This window comes from Girardinichthys multiradiatus, chromosome 11, assembly GCF_021462225.1.
Source record: "Girardinichthys multiradiatus isolate DD_20200921_A chromosome 11, DD_fGirMul_XY1, whole genome shotgun sequence".
In the NCBI taxonomy this organism is placed as follows: Eukaryota; Metazoa; Chordata; class Actinopteri; order Cyprinodontiformes; family Goodeidae; genus Girardinichthys; species Girardinichthys multiradiatus.
In genome coordinates this window covers 29,967,931-29,992,378 of record NC_061804.1, presented here as the reverse complement: position 1 = coordinate 29,992,378, position 24,448 = coordinate 29,967,931, and the positions used below count along the sequence as shown (strand labels likewise).

The 24,448-nt window shown below is 41.2% G+C and overlaps 1 protein-coding gene and 1 long non-coding RNA gene across 2 annotated transcripts; both read left to right on the top strand.

Moving 5' to 3' along the window:
- Window positions 1-3,870: 3,870 nt before the first annotated feature.
- Window positions 3,871-11,634, top strand: LOC124875931 (protocadherin-10-like). The gene is made up of 4 exons (XM_047378362.1): window positions 3,871-8,197; window positions 9,951-10,012; window positions 10,101-10,207; window positions 10,521-11,634. The coding sequence occupies exons 1-4, from the start codon at window positions 5,660-5,662 to the stop codon at window positions 10,790-10,792; spliced, it is 2,979 nt and encodes a 992-aa protein (XP_047234318.1). The 5' UTR covers window positions 3,871-5,659; the 3' UTR covers window positions 10,793-11,634.
- Window positions 11,635-20,786: 9,152 nt separating this feature from the next.
- LOC124876720 lies at window positions 20,787-23,069 on the top strand. The gene is made up of 2 exons (XR_007040355.1): window positions 20,787-20,924; window positions 21,405-23,069. It is a non-coding gene; the product is annotated as an uncharacterized LOC124876720 (long non-coding RNA).
- Window positions 23,070-24,448: the final 1,379 nt, after the last annotated feature.

Here is a 24,448-nt window from a genome sequence, read left to right as displayed (position 1 = left end):
GATGATCCTAGACTGGGGCTTAAATGCCCCTGGTAGGGTATCCCATGGCAAACAGGCTCTAGGTGACGGATCAGACAAAGAGCGGTTCAAGACACCCTCAGGAGGACTACGCAAACGAGGCATGTGACGTTGCCCAGTACGGCGGAGCCGGGGTCCCACCTTGGAACCAGGTCTGGGTCGGGACCCGTCGGAGAGCGCCTGGTGGCTTGAGTGCTCCTTGCGGGACCCGGCCAGGCCAAGCCTGAAGGAGAGACGCGAAGCCATCCCCCAGTGGGCCCATCACCTGCAGAGGGAACCGTGAGGGACTGGTGCAAAGGGGATTGGGCAGCGGACGAAGGTGGAGACCTTGGCGGCCCAATCCCCGGATGCTTGGGCTGGCTCTAAGGACGTGGAATGTTACCTCACTGGGGGGGGAAGGAGCCTGAGCTTGTGCGGGAGGTTTGAGAGATATCGACTAGAAATAGTCGGGCTCGCCTCTACGCACAGCATGGGCTCTGGAACCCATCACCTCGAGAGAGGCTGGACTCTCTTCTACACTGGAGTGGCCCATGGAAAGAGGCAGCGAGCTGGGGTCGGTTTGCTTTTTGCCCCCCAGCTCAGCTGTCTCGTGCTGGGGTTTACTCCAGTGGATGAGAGGGTCGCATCCCTGCGCCTTCGGGTTGGGGACAAGTCTCTGACTGTCGTTTCGGCCAACGGGCCGGGTGGTAGTGCAGAGTACCCGGCCTTCTTGGCGTCCCTGTTGGGGGTACTGGATAGTGCCCCTCCCGGGGACTCCATTATTCTGCTGGGGGACTTCAACGCCCATGTGGGAAACGACCTGGAGAGGCGTGATCGGGAGGAATGGCCTCCCCGATCTGAATCCGAGTGGTGTTTCATTATTGGATTTCTGTGATAGTCACGGACTGTCCATAATGAACACCATGTTCAAGCATAACGTTGTCTATCAGTGCACTTGGCACCAGGACACCCTAGGCAGGATGTCGATGACCAACTTTGTTGTTGCATCGTCAGACCTTCGGCCGCATGTTTTGGACACTCAGGTGAAGAGAGGGGCTGAGCTGTCCACTGATCACCACCTGGTGGTGAGTTGGATCCGCTGGAAGAGAAGAAAGCCGGACAGATTTGGACGGCCCAGGACACGCTGGAGGGACTATGGAGGAGCTGGAGAAGGTATCTGGGGAGAGGGATTTCTGGGCATCTATGTTGAGTCTACTGCCCCTGCGACCGGGTCCCGGATAAAGCGGAAGACGACGAGTAGGAGTACAATAAAAATCATGTGTCATACATTTATATTCAGCCCACTTTACTCTGACAACTCTAAAAAGAATGAAAAGCAACCAGTCTCCTACAGAAGTTACCTAATTTGTAAACAGAGTCCACCTGTAGGTAATTTGATCTCAGTGTAAAACCTGTGTTTCAGTGAAGGGCCCCAGAGGTTTCCTAGAGAACATTAGTGAACAAACAGCATCATGAAGACCAAGGAACACAGCAGACAGGTCAGGCAGATAGTTGTGGTGAAAGCAAGGTTAGGTTTTAAAACTCCAACCTTTGGACATAACAAAGAGCTTTGTTCAATTCATCATGTAAAAATGGAAACAGGATGGGACAACTGCAAATCTAACATCTAACCAGACAAGTCTGGCAAAGACAGCATTCATCATAGAAGCAGCCAAGAGGCCAATGCTGACTCTAGAGGAGCTGAGAGATCCACAGTCCAGGTGGGAGAATCTATTGACAGGACAGCCATTAGGCATGCACTCATGAAACACTGCCTTCATGGAAGAGTGGAAAGAAGAAAGCCACTCTTGAAGGAAAACCAAGAGAAATCCTGAGGTGCAGGGGACACAGCAAACATTCATACAATTTGCACTACGGTGGAAGACGCACACAGCACATCACCCTGAACGCACATCCCCCATGATGTAACATGGTGATGATGTCAGCATTGTGATGTGGGTATGCTTTCCTGCAGCAGGCACGGCAGAGCAGGTCAAAGCTGAAGGAAAGACGGGTGGAGATAAAGTTAAGACCAAAATCATTCTTGCCTCTAGCATATTTAGGTTTGAATTAATCTTTTAATTTTACTAGAGTGTTTCTTTTGACTGTGAATAATATTAACCTTTTGGAGTGGCCCAACCAGAGAGCAGATTTTAATTTGATAGAGAATCTGTGTATGGAGCTAAAAATTAGGGTGATGGTAAAGAGTTCCTTCCAACCTCAAACACTTAAAAACATAAATCACCAAAATACAAGTGGAAACATGTCAAAATCTAGTCAGCAATTATAAGAAGGGTTTGACCACTGCAACGCAATTGGTTATTTAGATGGGCATGAATAATTTTCAATATGCCATTTTTTTGATGAAATGCAAATAAAAACAGACATTTTTTTTACAAAACACAAACTTCTTTTAAATTGATTTAATAATATCTCTACTAATTGTGGGCTTAACTGTAAATACACAGCAATATGCTATAAAAGCCTTAAGACTGGGGAAGAGGTTCACCTTCCAGCATGACAATGATTCCAAACATACTCCAAAGCTACAAAGAGAGGATTAGATCAATACATATTAATTTTTGAGTCAAAGTCCAGACAATTCAAAATACTATTTAAAATCTGTAGCAAAACTTGAGAATTGCTCTCCAGCTCTTCAACAATCTTCATCCAAACAGACCAAGCTTGTTCTGTTTCCCAAAGAAGAATTAGCCAAATTTCCATTCTCATAATAAACAACGCTGTTTGAGACATACACCAGAGACCTGCACAGGTAATTGCACTAGATGTTGGCTCTACAAAGTAATGACTCATTGGGCTGAATACAAATGCAGGCCACGCTTTACAAATTTTATGTTTTGAAAAAAATTGCAAACCATGTACCCTGCCTCTTGCCCATAGACTGCTGGAGATTTCTATGTTTATCACATAGAATTCAAATAAAATACATTTAGGTTTCTGATTGTAATGTGAGAAATTGGTCAAAAGTCAAAGAGGTGTCAATTCTTTTGCAAGGCACTGTAAATGTGTTGTTTAGTTTGTAGGGAAAAAGACAAGGAGAACAATGCAGTGTTTAGAAATAGGATAAATAGAATGCAAAGTAATTATATCCTCAATGAATGTGAGAGGTATCGTCTTATAGAGAGAATGCATTTGTGTTAAAAGCTCGAAAATATGGACTAACCTATATAAATCCTGTGGTTTTAGATTTAAAGTGTATTTAAAGACAAAGGGATTGATAGTCTACTTTTGCCTTTGAGTTAGGCATAGAGATCACCAGAATGAGTACATAGGAGAGAGAGCTTAACAGAGGGGCAGCGACAGAAAGATAATCTCTTTTGTAGTTTTTATCCCTAAATGTGGTGGTTGTGTCCCCTTATCCCAGCCACTTACTGCGTAAGTGATGCCGTGCACTTAGGCTTCGAAAAGCAGGTCAACATGACCAGAGAGAGAAGGAGAAAAAAACACATGTGCATCACATGGATAGCCCTGGGATTATTCCTCACAAAATGTCTTAATTCCTCTGTTAACTAATGATCCAGGGAAAATGCCCTCTAATCTCCATTCCATTAATTAAAAAGAGCATGAGCCCGTGGAAAACCTCACCATCTGCTGTTGTTTCATTTGTGCAGACAGATTGAGTTTTCACTTTTTAAACCAGGAGAAATGGATTTTTGGAGCAAACGGATGGAGCACAGGAAAAAAAAAAGAGAAAAAGCAAATAGTACTCTGTTTCATTGCCAATGCACTGAAATATGGAGGTCAATAGAAAAGGAAAAATACAAGCTAAAATTGTAGCAATTTATGCCAGACTTTGCAAATTATGTTGATTCTGAGGGTGTTCCTACTGTCAGATTTACACATTTAGGACTTGCAGCATAACACCTAACAAAGCATTGACACACAGGGATTTAAAATGAGTTTAATTGTGACTTTGCCAACTCTTTTGCCTTATGTATAAAGTTGCAAAAGGAACTCTTATTTCTTTATCCCATTACCTAACAACCATAAATTTACTCATATGCAACATCTTGCAAAGATACTTACACAACTGGAACATTTCATCACATCAACACCAAAAACCTCAGTGTATTTTATTTGGATTTTATGCAATAGACATGTATAAATTGGTTAATTGTGAAGTGCAATGCAAAGAATGCATGTTTTTTTTTTCTTTTTTTTTTCTTTTGCAAATTAGAGACTTCAAAAGCAAAGGAGAAAATTTGTGAACAAACAGCATCATGAAGACCAAAGAACACAGCAGACAGATCAGAGAGACAGCTGTGGAGAAGTGTTAAGCAGGGCTTGGTTATGAAACAATATACCAATATTTAAACATTGTACAGATCACTTTTCAATCCATCCTCTGATAATTATGCCACAACTTTAAAGACTTGGTTGTCTACCTAACATAACAGGCCGGGCAAGGATAGCATCAATCAGAGAATCAGCCAAAAACCCCGTGGGACCACTGCAGGAGCTGCAGAGATCCACAGCTTTGGTAGAAGAATCATCTGACAATACACACAGATGTAGAAGAAGGGGCTCTGGCCAGATAAGACATAAGATTAACTTTGTGACTTGCATGAAAACACTGCACATCATCATGAAAACACAATCCCAATGGCAAAACATGGTAGTGGCAGCATAATGCTGTAGGGATGCTTTTGTTCAGGAGGGACTGGGTAGCTGGTCAGAGTTGAAGGAAAGATGGAGGGAACTAAATACAGGGCAATACTTAACGAACACCAGCAATTGCAAAAGGTTTGAGGCTTGGGAAGACATACAACAATTTCCAATAGGTTAGATCAAAGCATTTTCATATGTCAATCAATGTTCAGTCAATGTTCAGGTCTGAATCCAATAAAGAATGTGTTGCAAGTCTTAAAATGTGACATTTGCATACACTTTTCATCCAATCTACCTGATCTTCAACTATTTTACAAGTCTCAACATGAAAATCTACTGCAAAAGCTGATTTAAAAAAATAATAATCCATAGAGGCCGAACACGAATACTTGCCACACTTTGTAGATTTCTATTTGTAAAATAATTTTATAACATTTATCATGTTCTTCCCCCCTGCAAAATGTATGGACTGCTTTGTAGTATATCACATGATACTATAATAAAATAAAATCACGTTTGTGGATGTATTACCACAAAATGTGCAAAACTTCAATTGGTTTGGATATTTTGAGGCTCTATAATTCCATGAATTTTCCGAGCTCTGCAGTGTTATAGGTTTATTAGAACATTTCAACCGTCCTGACCTGCAACATCTCTCAAGTTTGAGTAACTTGTCGTATTCTGTTTCAATATCGGTGTTAAGATAAAATGATGAAAAACTCCAATAATAAAACTAAATGTAGTATTTTTGTCCTGCAGTCAAAGCCCAACTACCGTGACACGAATTTGATGAAGCTAGTAGGCGGCGAGATTATCCGAGCAGATGTCGTTTTCCCCCACGTATTGAAACAGTGGGGCCAATAACAAAAGCGCGCACACGCAGGCACGCAGAGGAGCTATACTCGCTCCCCCTGCGCGTCTCTCCTCTTTCCCCTTTCTGTCAGAAACGAGGGCGCTGCTCCAGTCACACTGATTTAAACTTCTGCACACTTTTGACTTTATTCTGGTGCATCTCTTTTGCTTCCGAGAACCAATGGGCACCAAGAGTGAATTGTGCTTGAAATGGCTCCTGTGCCATTTGGGGCTGTTCACATTTTTCCTTGATGAAGCGTGGGGACAGATCCGCTACTCCATCCCAGAGGAGCTGGAGCACGGAGCTTTTGTGGGCAACATCGCGGAGGACCTGGGCTTGGATCTGGACAAACTGTCCATGCGCAGATTCCGGATAGTGTCCGGCTCCAAGAAGCAATACGTGGAGGTCAATTTGGAGAATGGTGTCCTGTTTGTCAATGAGAGAGTCGATCGAGAAGAACTGTGCGAACAGAGTTTGTCCTGTTCCTTCCACCTGCAAGTTGTGATAGAAAACCCACTGGAGCTGTATAGAGTGGAGATCGAAATTCTGGATGTGAATGATAACTCCCCCAGCTTCCCATGGACCGAGATCAACCTGGACATTTCTGAATCTGCTGCGCCCGGATCGCGTTTCCCTCTGGAGAGCGCGCAGGACCTGGACGTAGGATCCAACGCGCTGCGCTCCTACCTGCTGAGTGTAAACGACCACTTCCAATTGGACATCCAAACGCGCAGCGACGGGAGCAAATTTGCAGAGCTGGTCCTGCAATCACCGCTGGACAGGGAGCAGCAGAGCGCGCATCAGATGGTGCTGACAGCGGTGGACGGAGGCTTGCCTGAGAGGTCAGGCACTGCGCAAATCTGCACTACGGTTCTGGACGCCAACGACAACGCGCCGGTGTTCGATCAGTCGTTTTACAGAGTGAGGCTAGCGGAAAACGCACCAAAAGGTACGGTAGTAATAAATCTCAACGCCTCAGACCAAGACGAGGGTCCGAACGCAGACATTGCTTACTCCTTCAGCGGCCACGCTCCCTTAAAGGTGCGCCAGCTTTTTAGCGTGGACCCACGCACGGGAGAAATAAAAGTGAAAGGCGTGATCGACTATGAAAAAGCGAGGATGCACGAAATTTACGTGCAGGCGAAAGATAAGGGTCCATCCGCCGTGGCGGTGCACTGCAAAGTGCTTGTGAACGTCCTGGATAAGAATGACAACATGCCAGAGGTGATCTTGACGTCAGTGTCCACACCTGTGCAGGAGGACGCGCCCCCCGGGACGGTGATAGCCGTCATCAGTGTGATGGATAAAGACTCGGGGGAAAATGGGAACGTGGACTGCGAGATCCCGAATCACATCCCGTTCCAGCTCCACTCCTCTTTCAAGAACTACTACACTTTAGTGACCTCAGACTTTCTGGACAGAGAGGCGGTGGCAGATTATAACATTACTGTCACTGCAAGAGATATGGGTTCTCCTCCTTTATTTACAAGGAAAACAATCCTCGTCCAGGTGTCTGATGTGAATGATAATACGCCTCATTTCAAACAGCCCTCCTATACGGTTTATCTGACTGAGAATAACGCACCAGGAGCGTCCATCTGCTCCGTCACTGCAACGGATCCAGACTCAGGTCAGAATGCGTATTTATCATATTCTATACTAGAAGGGGGGGTACAGGGAATGCCTGTATCCACATATGTGTCCATAAACTCGGACAGCGGTAACATTTATGCACTGCGCTCCTTCGATCACGAACAGCTTAAAAACTTCCAGGTCACAGTCCAGGCTCAGGACGCGGGATTTCCCCCTCTGAGTAGCAACGTCTCAGTGAGCATCTTTATCTTGGATCAAAACGACAACGCGCCCCTGATCGTGTCCCCCGTTAAGCAGAACGGCACGACACCGAATGAAAACGTGCCCAGATCAGTGGATGCAGGTTACCTGGTGGCTAAAATCAACGCGATAGATGCGGACGCAGGTCAGAACTCCCGTCTGTTTTACCAGATGCTTCAAGCAACAGACTCCAGCTTGTTCAGCGTAGCTCTGTACACAGGCGAGATCAGGACGATGCGCCAGATAGAGGAGAAAGAGCCCACCAGGCATAGGCTGGTAATTCTGGTGAAGGACAATGGTCAGCCGCCCCTCTCGGCCACAGTTTCCATCATTTTGTCAGTAGTTGACAGCCTGCCAGATTTACAGCCTGATTTGGGTGACCTGCCACAGAGCCCGCATCACAGCTCCAGCTTCACCCTGTACTTAATCATAGCTCTTGGTGCAGTCTCTTTCACGTTCCTGCTGGCCATCATCGTCCTCGCTGCAGCGAGGAGACTGAAGGGCAGAGTGCCCAGCAAGACGGCCAGCTTCCCCTCCATCAGCAACTTCTGCGGCTGTTGCTCTCAGTCACAGCTCTCCTCCTCCAACAACACTACCACAACCACAGAGGTTTTCAAAAAGTCCAACCTGAACGTCCGCATGTCCGCAGCAGGCGCGTCAGGCTGCACAGAGTCGAGCAGCAGCGGCGCGCACCCGCAGGTGTACTGCTACAAAATGTGCCTGACTCCGGAATTCTCCAAAAGTGACTTCATGTTTCTTAAGCCATGCAGTCCAGTTCTGTCTGTTCAGCAGAACAACACAAAGAGCACGGATTACCTGACCTCAGGCTGGAGCACGCTGGAGCGCAATGAGCTGTCCAACAACAGAGCAGCGACCCCTAATGAGGTAAACATCATGAAAAACATGGGGAGTCAATACACAGGGTTTCATAAAATAGTATTCATGGCCCACATTTGTGTTACAACCACAAACTATTTGGTATTTTAATGGGATTCTATGTGGCAAATCAAAATAAGGTGTGTATGCTTTCCGTTTTCCCCTTTTCCTTTTCTGAACGTTTTCCTTTTTTAACATAGGTTAAAAAGATTATGTGTTGCAAAAAACTTACACTGTATAGTAATAGGAGTACTACATCCACTCAATGAAACAGTGGTGGCATTCAGGGTTAAATATTGCAGGTGTTTATGATAAACTCAGCACTCTTCAAACATATACTCTCAACCCAAAAAGAACATGGTGAGTCTCTGAAAAGAATAAAAAATTCAAGGGAGACAAACCTCTAATAAATAATTGAACAGACATGTCTCTTTTATTGTTAATACTGATTAGCCAATTTGTAATCTGCAACCGATGTGAGTTAAGTTGAGCAACACAATAAACAAGCTGTGCACGCTCCTGTGTGCCCAGACCAGCTGCCCCGCGTGCGGACCGATGGCGGAGGGCACCCGCTACTCTGGACAAAGCTCTGCCCTCCTGCGCAATGGCCTGTAATCCAGTGTTTTTTTTATAAAATGTGAAGCAGAATGTAGTTATTGCCTTACTAGGTCCATTAGAACCCCAAATATAAAGCATCTGTTTGCAGAACAACTTCAAACTCAGCTCCTGTATGCGCAATTACGCACTCAGTAGTGCCCTGCGCAATTGAACAGAGAGTAGAAATAATCTCATCAGGGCAGAGGCTACAATGACAAACCTGCTGCTGTGAATAGCGATGACAAAAGTTAACTAACTGTAACAGCCCAGAAAAGCAGGAGCACAATGGGAAAGAAAGCAAAAAATCAGCAACTGGATCATTCATAATAATGCAGCGCAACAACCATGGCATGTTTCACCACAGCTTTTGTTCTCTTTCCCTTTTGTTCTACAGGAGGCAATAGCAGCCAGGCAGTAGCACATGCAATTTCCTCATTTAAATAGGGTGCTCTGCATCTCTTTTGAACATGTAATCCATTGCATACACAATCTTTGGAAATCGCACGCAACATTATTGCACGTGCAATTTCTTTTTCGTACACGAAATTTAGCATCCCCTATTTGGGATCTTTGAAGACCAGGGCCTTTGTGTAAGTCTGTGACATAAAATTCAAATAAAAGACGTTTTTTTTTTTGTGGTTTTTAACTTGATAGAAAAGGACAGAAAATCAGGGGGTATTAATAATTTCAAAGGGTTCCTTTCAACGATTATATTTTTAGCATTCTAGGTAGACACTTTTTTTCATACTTCTTGCATTGCACTTAATGATGTTTGAGACATGTGTAAAAATATCACAAAAGCAGGAAACACATTATCAGTTTTCTAAGAGTGACCCAGAACACACCATCATCCATGGAGAATGGTTTCTCAGTCCTGTATAATCTGAAGGTGCATGATAGAAGCACCAATAAATGAACTGAACTAAAGTAAGGAAATAACATAAATTTGACATAATGCAAATGCAGGACAAAAGCAATAGGTTGAAGAACTATTCAGCTGTTCATTTCAGCTTTAATTTCTCTCTGTTAAAGTCAGCTATTTATTTACTTATTAATTGAAGTAATTGATTGAGTCATTAATTCATTTATTATAGCTTTCCTTTCTAAACTATTTATTTCATTGCTTTTTGTGATTTACAAAGTGTTTTCATTTTTTTCTGTGCAGATCAAACATTCCCACAAGAACTTGACGTGGACCAAGAACCAGCATAACTCAGCTTACAAAAGGTGAATTTGTTTAGATGTTCAGACATAGTTTGCAACATGGAACATGTCGAATATAAGTTAATACTTCATCTTTTTCTTTTTTTTTTAGATATAGCCCAGCTAATATGGATGGAACTCTTTCATGGCAGCCAAAGTGTGACCTAGATAGTTTCTCAGTGGCACCACAATACTGGACCTGGGGAAACCAAATGAACGGTAAGTCCAGTTCTAGACTAGTATTCTTCAGCATAAGCTATTCCCTGTGTCTGTTCCAGAGGGATTTTGTCTAAGATGTGAAATGATAAACCATAAAGTAGATATGTGCCAAATCCCAAAAGCAGGGGGGGATTTTGTTGCTTCAGTATGAGAATTATTGCATTCCCCTCGAGGAGCATTATTCGCTAAAAAGATGAATTAAGAAGATGCTTTTAAAAACCACTGTGTCCAGATCAAGTAAAGTATATTTATAAATAAGCTCATTTCATAAATACCACCCTGATATAGACTAATGTATGTACATTTTACACAGACTGCAAGAGATCTCTTCAAGAGAGAGCAGCTCCTAACTACTCATGGACTCCAAAGCAAACTCAGCCTCATTCCGAGGCAGCAGATTATCAGCACAACGTGTATATTCCCGGCACCATGTCTGGCCACAGCACACTGAAGCTAATGCCCAGAGGAGACCTGGATGTTTATAACACCTTCTCCACCTTTGGAAAGAAAAACAAAATCATCTCTAACTATGAACAAGCCTTTGACACAGATGATGGTATCATCAGCAATTCTATTTTTAAATGAGATGCTGAACGCTTTACTGTTTTATTTTAGTTAAGTCTTGGAAACAAACAAACAAAAAAAAACATTTCTTAATGACTTTACTGCTGCCCTAAATTGCCCTAAAGTGGTTTAAATTTATAGTGGATCAATAACAGACCCTTACAGAAGTTTAGAGCAGGCACCTTATAGAGAAGCATTCATTCTAAATGTAAATAAACAGCATCCAAGTTGGAGAACAACTTTAATATATTAGTTTTGACACAGCAACCTCCACTTTTATTTGCACCTTTGATATAGATAAAAAGCTTTTGAATGAATTCATCTTTAAATGTTGAAGCATAATCTCATGCTGAAAAAATAAGAAGAAAGTCCAATCTCTAACTTGCAGTAAAATGAAGTAAGTGCAACTGAAGAAGGTTTAATTCAATTGTGTGTTTTTTTTTTCCATTGATCATTTCATTTACATTGATGAAGTGTATAGGAACTATATTTGTAATTCATGACTTTCTATTCACCTTAGATATATGTATTGTCTGAGAGATGCCAGACAAGAGAACATTATACTAAGGCAATGTTTTGATCTTTATAAGTCAGTAAATGAGCACAAGAAAAAATATGCTTGACCACAAACAGTAAGGGCAATAGGAAGGGACAATTTCTAAAGCTCATAGATAACTGCAGCAAAGTGTGGCGTTTTTAAGGTCACCCCTTTCTTATTCCTACCATTAGATACTATCTACACTCATCGGCTGCTTTATTAGGTACACCTTGCTAGAACCGGGTTGGATCCCCTTTTGCCTTCAGAACTGCCTTAATCCTTTGTAGCATATATTCAACAAGGTACTGGAAACATTCCTCAGAGAGTTTGGTCCATATTGACATGATAGCATCACACAGGTGCTGCAGATTTGTCAGCTGTACATCCATGATGCGAATCACCCGTTCCACCGCATCCCAAAGGTGCTCTATTGGATTGAGATCTGTTAACTGTGGAAGCCATTTGAGTACAGTGAACTCATTGTCATGTTCAAGAAACCAGTCTGAGATGATTCGTGCTTTATGACATGGCGCGTTATCCACCTGGAAGTAACCATCAGAAGATGGGTACATTGTGGTCATAAAGGGATGGACATGGAGAGCAACAATACTCAGGTAGGCTGTGGCGTTGACACGATGCTTAGTTAGTACTAAGGGGCCCAAAGTGAGCCAAGAAAATATCCCCCACACCATTACACCACCACCACCAGCCTGAACCGTTGATGCAAGGCAAGATGGATCCATGCTTTCATGTTGTTGATGCCAAATTCTGAGCCTACCCTCGAATGTCACAGCAGAAATTGAGACTCATCAGACCAGGCAACTATTTCCAATCTTCTATTGTCAGAATTTGCTGAGGCTGTGGTAATTGTAACCTCTGTTTCCTGTTCTTAGCTGACAGTAGAGGCACCCGGCGTGGTCTTCTGCTGCTGTAGCCCATCCGCCTCAAGGTGTTGTGCATTCAGTGATGTTCGTCTGCATGCCTTGGTTGTAACGAGTGGTTATTTGAGTTACTGTTGCCTTTCTATCAGCTCAAACAAGTCTGGCCATTCTCCTCTCACCTCTGGCATCAACAAGGCATTTACGCCCACAGAACTGGATATTTTCTCTTTTTCGGACCATTCTCTGTAAACCATAGAGATGGTAGTGCGTGAAAATCCCAGTACATCAGCAGTTTCTGAAATACACAAAACAGCCCATCTGGCACTAACAACCATGCCACGTTCAAAGTCACTTAAACCACCTTTCTTCCCCATTCTGATGCTCGGTTTGAACTCCAGCAGATCGTCTTGACCATGTCTACATGTCTAAATGCATTGAATTGCCACCATGTGATTGGCTGATTAGAAATTTGTGTTAACAAGCAGTAGGACAGGTGTACCTAATAAAGTGGCCAGTGAGTGTACATGCGAGTTAGTTTTTTGTGATGCATGCAAGAAAAACGCATTTGGTCATACAAAACTAAAATTGGGCTTTTCAACAACAGAAACACCAGGTTAAAATGACATGGATGAATATGTTGAAAAGCACCTCATGCCTACAGCTGAGTATGGGGGAGGAGCTGTGATCCTTTGGGTCCGTTTATCTTTCAATGGCATTTAAAAACCTTTCATGGCATCATGGAGTCTTTCACCAGTGAACCGAATATGTTATGTTTTGGGTCTTTCAGCAGAATAATGATCCAAAACAGATGGTCAAAATCAACACAGAAATGGTTCACAAAAGCAAAACAAAGTTCATTTCGCCACTATGCACAATGATTCAGATGGCATAGAGGTAAGAAACCTAGCAAAGCTACCCAATAGAGAACTGTAGAATCCTATTTTTTACATATTCCTTTGGAGAGGGAGGGGAAAGGTGGGGGTTTGGGTTGCTGTACTTTTTTGGTAAACCAGCTTTCAAAGCATAATAAACCTTGTATTTGTTCAGATAAATGTAAGTGTCAATGTACAGAAATTCACCATAATCCATTGTAAATATGTGGTAGCATTGTAATTTATTCTATAGAATCACATAGAAATATCTATATTTTTTCAATCCAATTTATTGCAGCTCTTCTGCAAATTATTGTTTCTTTACAATAAAAGAAACCTTAATATGAAGCTAGAAATTATTTTCTAATTATTTGAAGCGTTTTTTATCTACTGATGTTAACCTTTAGATGTTTTCATTTTGTATAACAAAGTTGTGTTCTCCTAAACAGGAAATCACTGTGAGGACTGCTATCACAGGTAGATTTTGGATGAAATAACAGCAGAAGTTTTCTTCTGTCAGTTTGACTTCAGGCATGCATCATCCAACCTGTATTTTCACAATGATATCAATACCTGATTTGTCATTAGATTTCATATCCATATGACTAAATGATCATATATTTATATTCAGTCAGACAGATTACTTTGTATATCTAATGAATAATGTACAGAATATCAGTATAAATTATTAATAAATCCTTCTATGACGATGTTCTGTCAGTTTGACTCCAGGCATGCATCATCCAACCTGTAAGGTCACAGTGATATTACTTCCTGATATTCCTGACAGTGACATGCTCCCAGACCCTTTGGGATACCCTTCTCCCTTGTCTATCTGCAACCAACTGGATCAAAAACTTTCTGACGGGCCGCCCACAAGCTGTGAGACTCCGCCCACACCTCTACTCCACAATCACACTCAGCACTGGTTCCCCTCAAGGTTACGTCTTGAGCCCTCTACTGTACACATAAGACTTTTCTCCAACCCACCCAACCAACCACATTATCAAATATGCGGATGACACAACACTGCTTGGTCTCATCAGTGACAGAAAGAAGTTGGCATACAGGGCTGAGGTGGAAGAACTGTCGCGCTGGTGCTCAGGAAACAACCTGACCCTGAATGTCCACAAAACAAAAATACTGATCATGGGCTTCAGGAAGATCAGACAGGGCCACAATCCCCTCTTCATAGACAGAGAATAGGTGGAAATGCTCACCATCAGTGGCGTGCACAGACATTTTGGGGGGCAGGTGCTCAAGGGGGAAAAAAGGGCACCTTTTGCAGCACATGGAGTTGCTGGTTGCGTTTGTAGTGTGAGATTTATAACAGGCACAACATGAACATAATTTATATGCATTACTAAGCACCCACAAAACAAACTGTCCTGTGGGATGTAGGGAAATGACCACCCAAGAAAAAAAACTCAAAACAAGAATGCATTTTACAAAATTCTTTAAATTAAAAAGGCAACAAAATTATCATAGAGTGATTTAAAGTTAGATTGCTGATTCACAACCTGAACTTCCTGAGTCAAATTAGAAACTTACGTTATCCTTCATTTTTTTTCTTTTTACACACTGAGCACAACGTGTTTGTCTTGACTATATAATTCTGTACTTTTATCACAAAATATCTTCTGCACCAAATAACCGTATGTTGTAGCATAGCAGGTTACATTGCCAAATTTACCAGCTAGGTCACACTAAATGAGTTATCTTCAGAAATGTGAGTAACCAGTGATCATTCTACAGCGTAAATCAACTATACCCAGAAAATGAGTTATAAAATCTTAATAGTCAAAATGAAACCAACAGCAGAGAATATGATCATAAGAAGAATCATCTATACTTCAGCATGTAGCCAGTGTGATATATGACAGAAATTATTCTTAGAGAATAAACATTTATGAGATTACAAGTCCTGAGAACTGATAAGATGTCTGCTATTTAGAAAATAAAATATTCTGATCACATCATCATTTTTACACACACAGAAGTAGAAAATACAACTTAGCCTACATGCACCACATTTACTGAACTTAAAGGCATTTTAGTAGTGTATGAATTGTAATGTTAACCAGCTCATTTGGCCGTATTTGCAATAATAAAAAAAAAACATGAGTCAAACAGAAGTCATCATGGACCATAATAGCAAATGTAATACCAGCATCTATGAGATAGATTTGAATTTATTTTTTTCTTCTAATTTAATCTAAGAGTTAAATCGTAGACATTCACCTGGCGCCTGGTGGCAGCCATAGAAGACATAGCAGGTAAAGGTATGCCATTGATTGACCTGTTCTGTTTAGATAAAATGGTGGCAGGTGAAGTTTAAATTTTTTAATCCAAAGTTTAGGAAGCAAGTATATTCGTTTTGTTTGGTTCCTGGATGGTTAGCCGGCCTGTCGGCAGGGCAGGGCTCTATCTGACGGCGGAAGGGAGGAGAGAAGAGGTAAGCTGGACCAGCACACATCCACCTCTCCGCTCTGCACGCAGCCCGTCTCCGTTGAGAGACACACGAGGCGGGACACGTATGTGTGTTGGCGAGGGGGGGGGATTTTAGGAGGGCACTTTTTTTTCCAAAGGATAAAAGGGCAGGTGCTCTAGCACCACCTAGCGTCTATCTGTGCACGTCCCTGCTCACCACCTTCAGGTTCCTGGGCACCCTCATCTCCACAGGCAATCCCTGGACCAACAATATCAGAGCCCTGATAAAGAAGGCCCAACAGTGGCTCCACTTCCTGCATGTCCTCAGGAAGAACAATCTGGACACAAGCTGCTGATGACGTTCCATCAATCCTCGGTGGACAGTGTACTGACGTACTGTCTGGTTGTGTGGTACACAGGCTCCACAGCTGAGGACAGGACGGTGGTGCATTGGGTCATAAATACCACCCAGAAGATCATCGGCTGCCCTCTGCCCAGCCTGGAAAACATCACCATGTTCTGCTGCCTCAGGAGAACAAAGGCCAGCCCAGGTCACCCCTCACACCCCGCCAACCCCCTGTTTGATTTGTTGCCCTCTGGGAGGCACTACAGGTCAACAAAATCCCACACCAGCAGGCTGACATACAGCTTCTTCCCTTGGGCCATATGCACTGCAAACAAGCAGACACACACACACACACACACACACACACACACACACACACACACACAGTCTCCAATAACCACCCCTCCCTGAATGACACCACCCCCACCCCTACAAACAGACTCACTCACCGTGTCCCATAAGCACTCCCAGCCCCTCGAATCATAACCAGCCCAAACTTCACTTTGCCTTAATTGGTATGGTAGCCCAGAGCGAGCACCCTCAATTTTGTTGTACCCCCCAGTACAATGTCAATAAAGACTATTCTATTCTATTCTATTCTATGTTACTACACACCATTGTAAAATTACTGCTGTAAAACCGGCACTAAACTCAGTTTTATATGCTCTAATAGATGCTGTATTGAAACAGAATCCGGTTTGTCAATTTGGATGGATCTGTCTATAATCCATCCGAAATGTCATTGTGAAGCTTCAGTCCACATCTTTCTTCCATCACCAGAAGCTCCTGAGCAGAGATGTACCTAGTGAGCCAAGTTCATCCTTCCCCAAATGCTAACTGGAAAATGGCTAACAAATCCTGTTCTGAAGAACAGCATATACTATGGAAACTATTCTAGCGGCACATATCTTTTTGTGGTTTAATTGTCTTATAAAAGGAGAAGAATAATAACAGTTAGTTTCTATCCCCTAAATGCCAGTTTCAGTGTTCTGGGACATTTTTGACCAGCGACAGCTGGGCCCTCTACGATAACTGTCAGTAGGCCAGCTAGTATAGCTTAAGCTGAAGAAGGCTAGTGTGCTGCTCCTGAAAAAAGCTCCCACTTCTCGCATATCAAAAGAAGATTGACAGATCAGAGTGTCAACAAGAATTTATGCTTCTATTCAATTTAAAGCTAAATGTTTTCACATGAGGAAACAGAAAAGCCCCATAGTAGAAAACCTCTACCCAGTGACAGGAGACAAGAATTTCTGATTGTTTTTTTTTAACCTAATTCAAAGTATATGCAAGGTGCAGATGTCATACAGAAAACTCATAAGGAAGCTGATTTTACAGCCTTCCTTTAATTATTACAGTTTTTAAGCAAGTGAACTCATAAAATGTTTATTTTTTGGTTATTTATGAAATTATTTTACCATTATATAATTATATATATCATTATATCAAGTATTGTTCTAAAATATTATGTACACAAAAATCCTGTCTACCCCAGAGGCACTGATGGCTTAACACTGGTCTGAGTCTGTGCGTACAGAAATTCAATGCAAATAAATGGTATATTTACTGTATATACATGTGTATATATGTGCATGCACATGCCTCTGTATGTGTATATGTATGTATGTATGCATGTACAAATTTATGAGTGATTGTGTACAAATGTGTGTGTGTGTGTGTGTGTGTGTGTGTGTGTGTGTGTGTGTGTGTATAAGTATTTGTGGGCACGGGTATATGCAGGTTCAAGTATATGTATGTATGTACATGTGTAACTGTATGTGTGAGTGTATGTGTATGTATGTATATGGGTATATGTATATATATTTTGTCATGTAGCTATCAGTGGTTTTGTGACTTTCATACCCCCCACCTTTATTCTGTTCAACCACATCTTTCCTCCCTTTCTGTCATTTCTATGTCTCCATGTATCCACAAATCCCCACTTGAGTGCCTTAACAAAAATGTGTTTTCATTAATTTAATTAAATAAAGTCTGTCATGCAAAATTGGGAAAATTACACTATTCTCCCTTTTGTAGAGAAAATCTGCCCTGACATGGTTAAGGCAGCAAGATCCACCAATATGTTTGCTTAAGCTGTCAGAACGGAACACTTGAAAAATAAATACTGTAAAAAGTCAATCCTGGAAGTAGAATTGAAAAAAAAAAACTACATACAGTATAATTTAATATCTTGGTGAGTAAGTAAGATTTTAGGCATTTTTTCTTTGAATTTTCCAGGGATAGGTGCTGCAAAAATGGACAAGGAGAGCATTCCAAAAGATTCCTAACACCTGCTTTCAGTCTGGTGTAAAGAATGCAAAGCAGTCAAGTCCTAAGGGTCTGAGGTGGGATGGAAAGGTAAACAGGTCAAAAAAGTAGAGAGGATAAAGGCTGAGGAGGCGTTTGTTGGTGAGAAGTGGAATTTTGTAGTTGATCCAAGAATTCACTGAAAGCCAGTGAAGGTGAGTGAGAGCTGGAGTGATGTGTTACCATGGACTGTTGCAGGTGAGAAACTAGTGAGCAAGGTTTTTTATATATTTTGGAGCATTTCCAGATCTTCCAGAGGCAATGAAAGTATGAATAGGAGTTTTGCCCTTAAAGTTAGGGCAGGATGGATTTTTTGATATTTTTTAGATGAAAGAAGATTTGGTGAACTGTGTCTCAAAAGACAGGATAGATTGATTTCAAGGCTGCAAATCTTGAGTTGTAGGGACCACAGAGGATTTATTGCAAGCTTGAAAGAAATTAGCAAACATCCAAACTTAATTACCCTCTTGTCCACGGAGTGTGGTGGAAGCTGACCATTAACTGGCTACTGATGCAGATTAGTCGATCATTAGAATATAAATAAAAATTCAGCTTTTGCAAGAATTTTATTGTTTTAAAGTAGATATGATGCTTTGCATAGGTACACACTCTTATAACTATTTAAAACTTTTTCATGTTACAACCTCAAACTTCAATGTATTTAACTGGGATTTTACCAACACAAAGTACTGCAAAAGAAGAAAAGTACTGGTAGAAAAACGTTTGGCTTTATTTTTTTTTTTTTAACAAATGAAAATCTGCAAAGTGTGGCATGCCTTTGTTCTCATCTCCCTTTACTCCGAAAGGCCTAAATTAATTTCAGTGCACTAAATTGCTTCGAGAAGTGACCTACTTATGTATGTAAAAAAATAAATCAAAGGAATATTAAAATTGCTTCAGAATAAAATATAAAATACATAAAACAGAATCATACATAAAATGACAGTGGAAATTAAATCAAATAATAAAAGAAAAAAATAGTAGATAGTAAAACCCTATCTAAGTAAAAGCATGTTTAAAAGGGAAGGTCTTCAACTACTATTTCTTTTGTGGCACTAGTGGCCTTTCATTTGCAAGCTGATCAACAGGAAAAGGGGTGGAGAGAGATGGGGAAAGACATGCAGCAAAGGTCAACAAGTTGGGACTCAAGCCTGTGACAGTTGTGTAGAGGACTGTAGCCTTCGTTCATGAGTCGCGTACTTTACCACTGCGCCACTGCCATGCCCCATTCAACGTTTTTAAACCATTTTTTAAACCATTAACTACTACTAAAAAGAAGTGATCAACTAATTAAACTGAGTTTTTGGGATCACAAGCAACATCTAAATAGCTAAAATCTGACTGCGGGTTGGAGTGTAAAGCTGTAACAGGTCAGAAATGTAATGAGGGGCTTGACAATGCAAGATTCTAAAACTTAGTTGCAGGATTTCAAATTGAATGCGGAAATTTACCAAGTCAGTAAATAGATATCGCCAGTGTGTAATTTTATCTCAGTGTAAATGGAGCAGTTCTGTGGAGGCCTATGAATTTTGTTAGAGAACTTTAGAGAACAGACTGCAACGTGAAGACCAAGGAACAGCCCATACAGGTCAAGAAGAAAGTTGTGGAGAACTATAAATACGGCACTTCTGCAAACCTACCAAGACATGGCTACCTGGCTACAAATATGTTCTGTGCACTCCAAAAATCTGGCTTTTACGCAAGAGTTGCAAGAAGAGAACCATTGTTGAATTGGTTTGCAGTCTGCTACAGTCCATGTAGGGGACACAGTAAACACGCAAAAGAAGGCCAAGTTGACAGCAACATTAAACACTTTGCCCTACATGCAAAACTAATAGAAGGCTACTAACACTGCAAGGTAATCCGGAGCTTACCTTCCTGACTGTGGCGGTGGCAGTATCATGTTGCGTAAGAGTCTTTTTTTTAGCTGTTCAGAGTTGATTGGAAGATGGTGGGTCCTAATACATATAGGTGAATACAGGATAAAAACATGTTAGAGCCTGCAAACACTTGGTTGGAAGTTCACCTTCCAGCTAGACAATGACCCTAAACATACAGCTAGAGCTAATAGATCAATGCAAAGCACAGTTATGCGTTTGAAAGGTCAAGTCATGGTCCAGGCCTAAATCCAACAGTGAATCTGTGGCAATACCTGAAAGCTGATTTTACAGATGCATCCAACCTGACTGAGTTTGAGCTATTTTGCAAAGAAAAATGACCACAATTTATGGTCACTAGATATTCAAAGCTAGCAGAGAAATATCCCAAAAGACTTGAAGCTGTATTTGTAGCAAATGATGGCTCTACAGAGGATAACTAGGGATGGTGGTTGTAAATGTGACAAATTTACACTGCAAGTGTATATACTTCAGCTCCAATTCCAGTTACAATTAAGCTTGCAAGAAGATCCTTTAGTACTGAAAATGCAGAGAAAATCAGATAGACTAGTCATCTAAACGACCTTTGAAAAAGTAATAGGATTATTATTTCCCTAGCCCTCTATTGCATAATTTTCCCATATGGCCTCAATTGCTTTATGTTAATTTTCTAAAAAAGCTGTAATATAAAATTTATGTTTTTACAGTTTGTTGTAAAAAGCAGGCTTTTACTTTGATGGAAATGGAATGTATGAGGTCACATGACCAGGATATCCTGTTTGCCAGTCCTTTTTGCTCATGGTGATTGACATGTGAACATCATCAATCTGGGGCTCCAAAAGATTGCATTTATTCTGAATTTTGGAAAATTATCATCAATTAAAAAATTTTAATAACTCTCTGAGGTAAGTAAACTTTAATCTTTTAACATTAAATTCAGTTTTGAGATGAAAAGGTTTTTCTAAAATGCTAAAATACATTTGTTGCCATATGGCAACTGTATACAAATATGGAAATGTCTGGTTGCATTCGGCCTAATGGAGGCCCACCTACTTGCATAGCACGAAACTACTCTTGAGATTTTGTTAACAACTTTTGCTTATATTTTAAAGGTGAAACCATTATATATATATATATATATATATATATATATATATGTATATATATATATATATATATATATATATATTGTGGTTCAAGGTATTTTGTAGATTATCTGTAAAATGAGAGTAGAGGCAGCTCAGAGTCACACACAGAGCCATGTGTGCATGTGAGAGTAAGTTAGTTTCTGTGCCTGAGTGACACAGACAAAAAATAACTAAATGTTTCATATACTTTCAATTGCTGTAGTTTAAAATACAACTTTGTGTTGTTAATGTCAACAGATGAAGCAGGGAGGGATGACATACTGGAGTTCCATAAGGCAAAAAGCCTGAAGTGGCGGAATAAAGAGAACCATTCCACCTGTGCCACAATGGAATATCAGAACCAGTGGATTACTTCCACCACCTTTTTCACAGAGAAATAATCGAAGAAGTTGTAAGGCGAACTAATCTATATGCATTGCAGCATGATGTCACCAGACCCCTCATTGTTACTGTTGCAGAAATGGCGTGTGCTTCTACATGTCTATCCACGTCTTGCCAAAAACCAGGTTGTACTGGAACCCACAAACAAGGGTGGAGATGGTTGCAAGCACCATGAGTTTAAATAGATCGGGAAAATATAAAGATACATCTCCACTTTGCTGACAACAACAATCAGGTACCAGGGGGCGATAAGCTGTTCAAAGTGAGACCTGTCCTCAACGTCCTTAATGACAACTTCAGGAGCATAGCCATGGATGAAATGCTCTGTGTTGATGAGCAGATTGTGCCATTCAAGAGGAAGAGACAACTGAAGCAGTACGTACCAAGGAAGCCAAAGGCTACAAGATCTTCATCAGCAGACCAGCATGGCATTGTGTGTACACAGCGTCCATTCAACTCTGTCCTGGATTCCCTGATATTGGTGCTAGTGGAAACATTGTGCTGAAGTTGGCCTCAGCTATCCCCACCGACATTTCACACAAATAGTTTTTTGACAACTGGTTCTGCAGTGTGGACCTGCAGGTACTCCTGGAGAAACAAAAGATCCATAGTGTCGGAACTGTGAGACAGGGCCGTCTTGCAGGCTGCACATTTATGGATGATTGTGCCATGAAAGCTAAAGGACGAGGAACACATGAACACCACTCGCGATGGTGTGAACCTCTGGGCTGTGAAATGTTTTGACAACCGTCATGTGACACTCCTAAGTACATTTGTGGCAGCAAACCTCACCACACAAGTCCTGAGATGGGACAAAAAAGAGAAAGAGGTGGTCCATGTCTCGCGCCCCAATATAGTGGCAGTCTACAACAAGAGCATGGGGGGAGTGGATCTTTTAGATTCCTTAATCGTCCTCTATCGCACCAAGATCCGGTCCAAGAAATGGTACCACTGCATTGTATTCCACATGCTTGACTTGACCCTGGTAGAGGCATGGCTGCTTTACAGAAGAGACTGCCAGTCCCAGATCTCCGCTGTTGCCCATCTCCCACTGTTGGACTTCAAAATCCAGGAGACCTTCACAAGCTGTTGTGGTGGAGAAAAATAAAAGAGGGCCCCAAAGCTTTGTCCCACCAGATTCCGTCTGCAGAGACAGCACCGACCACTGGCCCTTGCATGCATCTGAGAAGGACAGAAGCAAAATCCCAGGATACAAGGGCATTGTGAGAAGCAAGAGCTCCAAGTGAGCAGTTTTCCTCTGCTTCACTGCTGAGAGGAACTGCTTTGTTGACTTTCACGAGGCTTGAAGAGAATGAAATAAAACAGCAAAAACAACGAAATGAAATGAAACAGAATGAATGAATGATGTTCCAGATTTTGGGTTGTTATTACCAGACATTTCAGATAACTGTTGAAATTGTATACTGTTTTTACTTTATACATGTTTGTTTAAACATTTCACTACGTATGAAATGGATTTGTTGAATCTTGTTTAAAATAAAATGAGTTTTTGGCCAAAAATGTTGATTTTACGGTACTTTCCACGATTGCATATTGTTGCCATATGGCAACAATTTACCAATGACGCCCTCTAAACTTTTATTTAAATAATTTTTTTAATATATCTGTTATTTAGGTTATTTTAAGTAACAAACACATGGAAAACATTTTTTACCATGTCTAAGTAATATTTTGTGCAATAGAGGGCTAGTAGCTGACTATCATTCTAAGCAAAGCTGGGCTACAGAGTCTTATTTATTTAGTACAATCTGTTCAGTACCTGCCAATTCCCAGTTTGGTGAATATTTAAGATAATGAAGATCGTGAACCCTGCTAATCTCCTCTAATAATAAATGGCAAGAGCACTAGCCCTGGGACAAGACACCGATCATGGTGGTAGGAAAAAGGAAAACGAGAGCTTTTGAAACTCAAGGCAGAAAATGTTTTTTAACCTTTCTCCTGACATTCTGGTCAGTAAACCATAGATTTTAAACTGCAGTGACAGAGATTATCCTTAAGATCTGCTGCCTCTAACTGAGCCACTACAGACCAGTGGGTTAATCTTGAGCTTGCTTGAGCCTGACCGCCTCAGTGAACAGCTTCACGCTCAAAACATTGACTGCCAGGGGGCAGTCTTTGAATTTATTTCAAACCCTTAGAAAATAATGTCAGATGGATAAGAATCTTCCATGTCTCCAAACTGACATTTGGTGACTAGAAGGAATTTGAAGCACCAATTCAAAAGTACCACTGCTACATCCTGCTAATTATTGCAATTAATGCAGCTGAAATTTATTTTAAACCACATCACAACCTTGACAGAAAAGAGTCAGGTTTGGTGATACACATTCTATAAGTCTCTAGTATGAAAAGAGTCAAATGGTAGTTAATGCCTTGTAAGAATGTAGAGGCCATTGTATGTCACTTTGTTACCTGAGAGTTGCCTGAAATATTTTCCATTAATTTCTGAAGTCTCTTTTCTCTGGCAGGCATATGAGCTGCCTTTCAATGCCCACTAGAGGGCATAATTTCCCCACAGGTTCCTGCTATCAAGACTGTCAACGCCTGGTGACTGTTTTGCTGTTCTGAAGTAAAGGTATACTCATGGAAACTTCCTCATTTAAAAAAATATGTGTTCATGTATGTATTTTTTCACTATTAAAACTGTAGCAAAATTGACTTATATTTAGCGAGTCAGGCTCTTGTAGTAGGTCAAAGTGATTAGATGACAGGATGCTATTTTAAAATATTTAACCACTTTAGGATAGCAATCAAAGATCCAGAACCCTTTGTACTAACGCCAGGTATTTTCCAAAAATTGTCAAAGCAGATTTGTGTGTTTATATTGTCTAACCACTTGAATTGTATATGTAGAGTCATAAATTAAAGCTATTATCCAT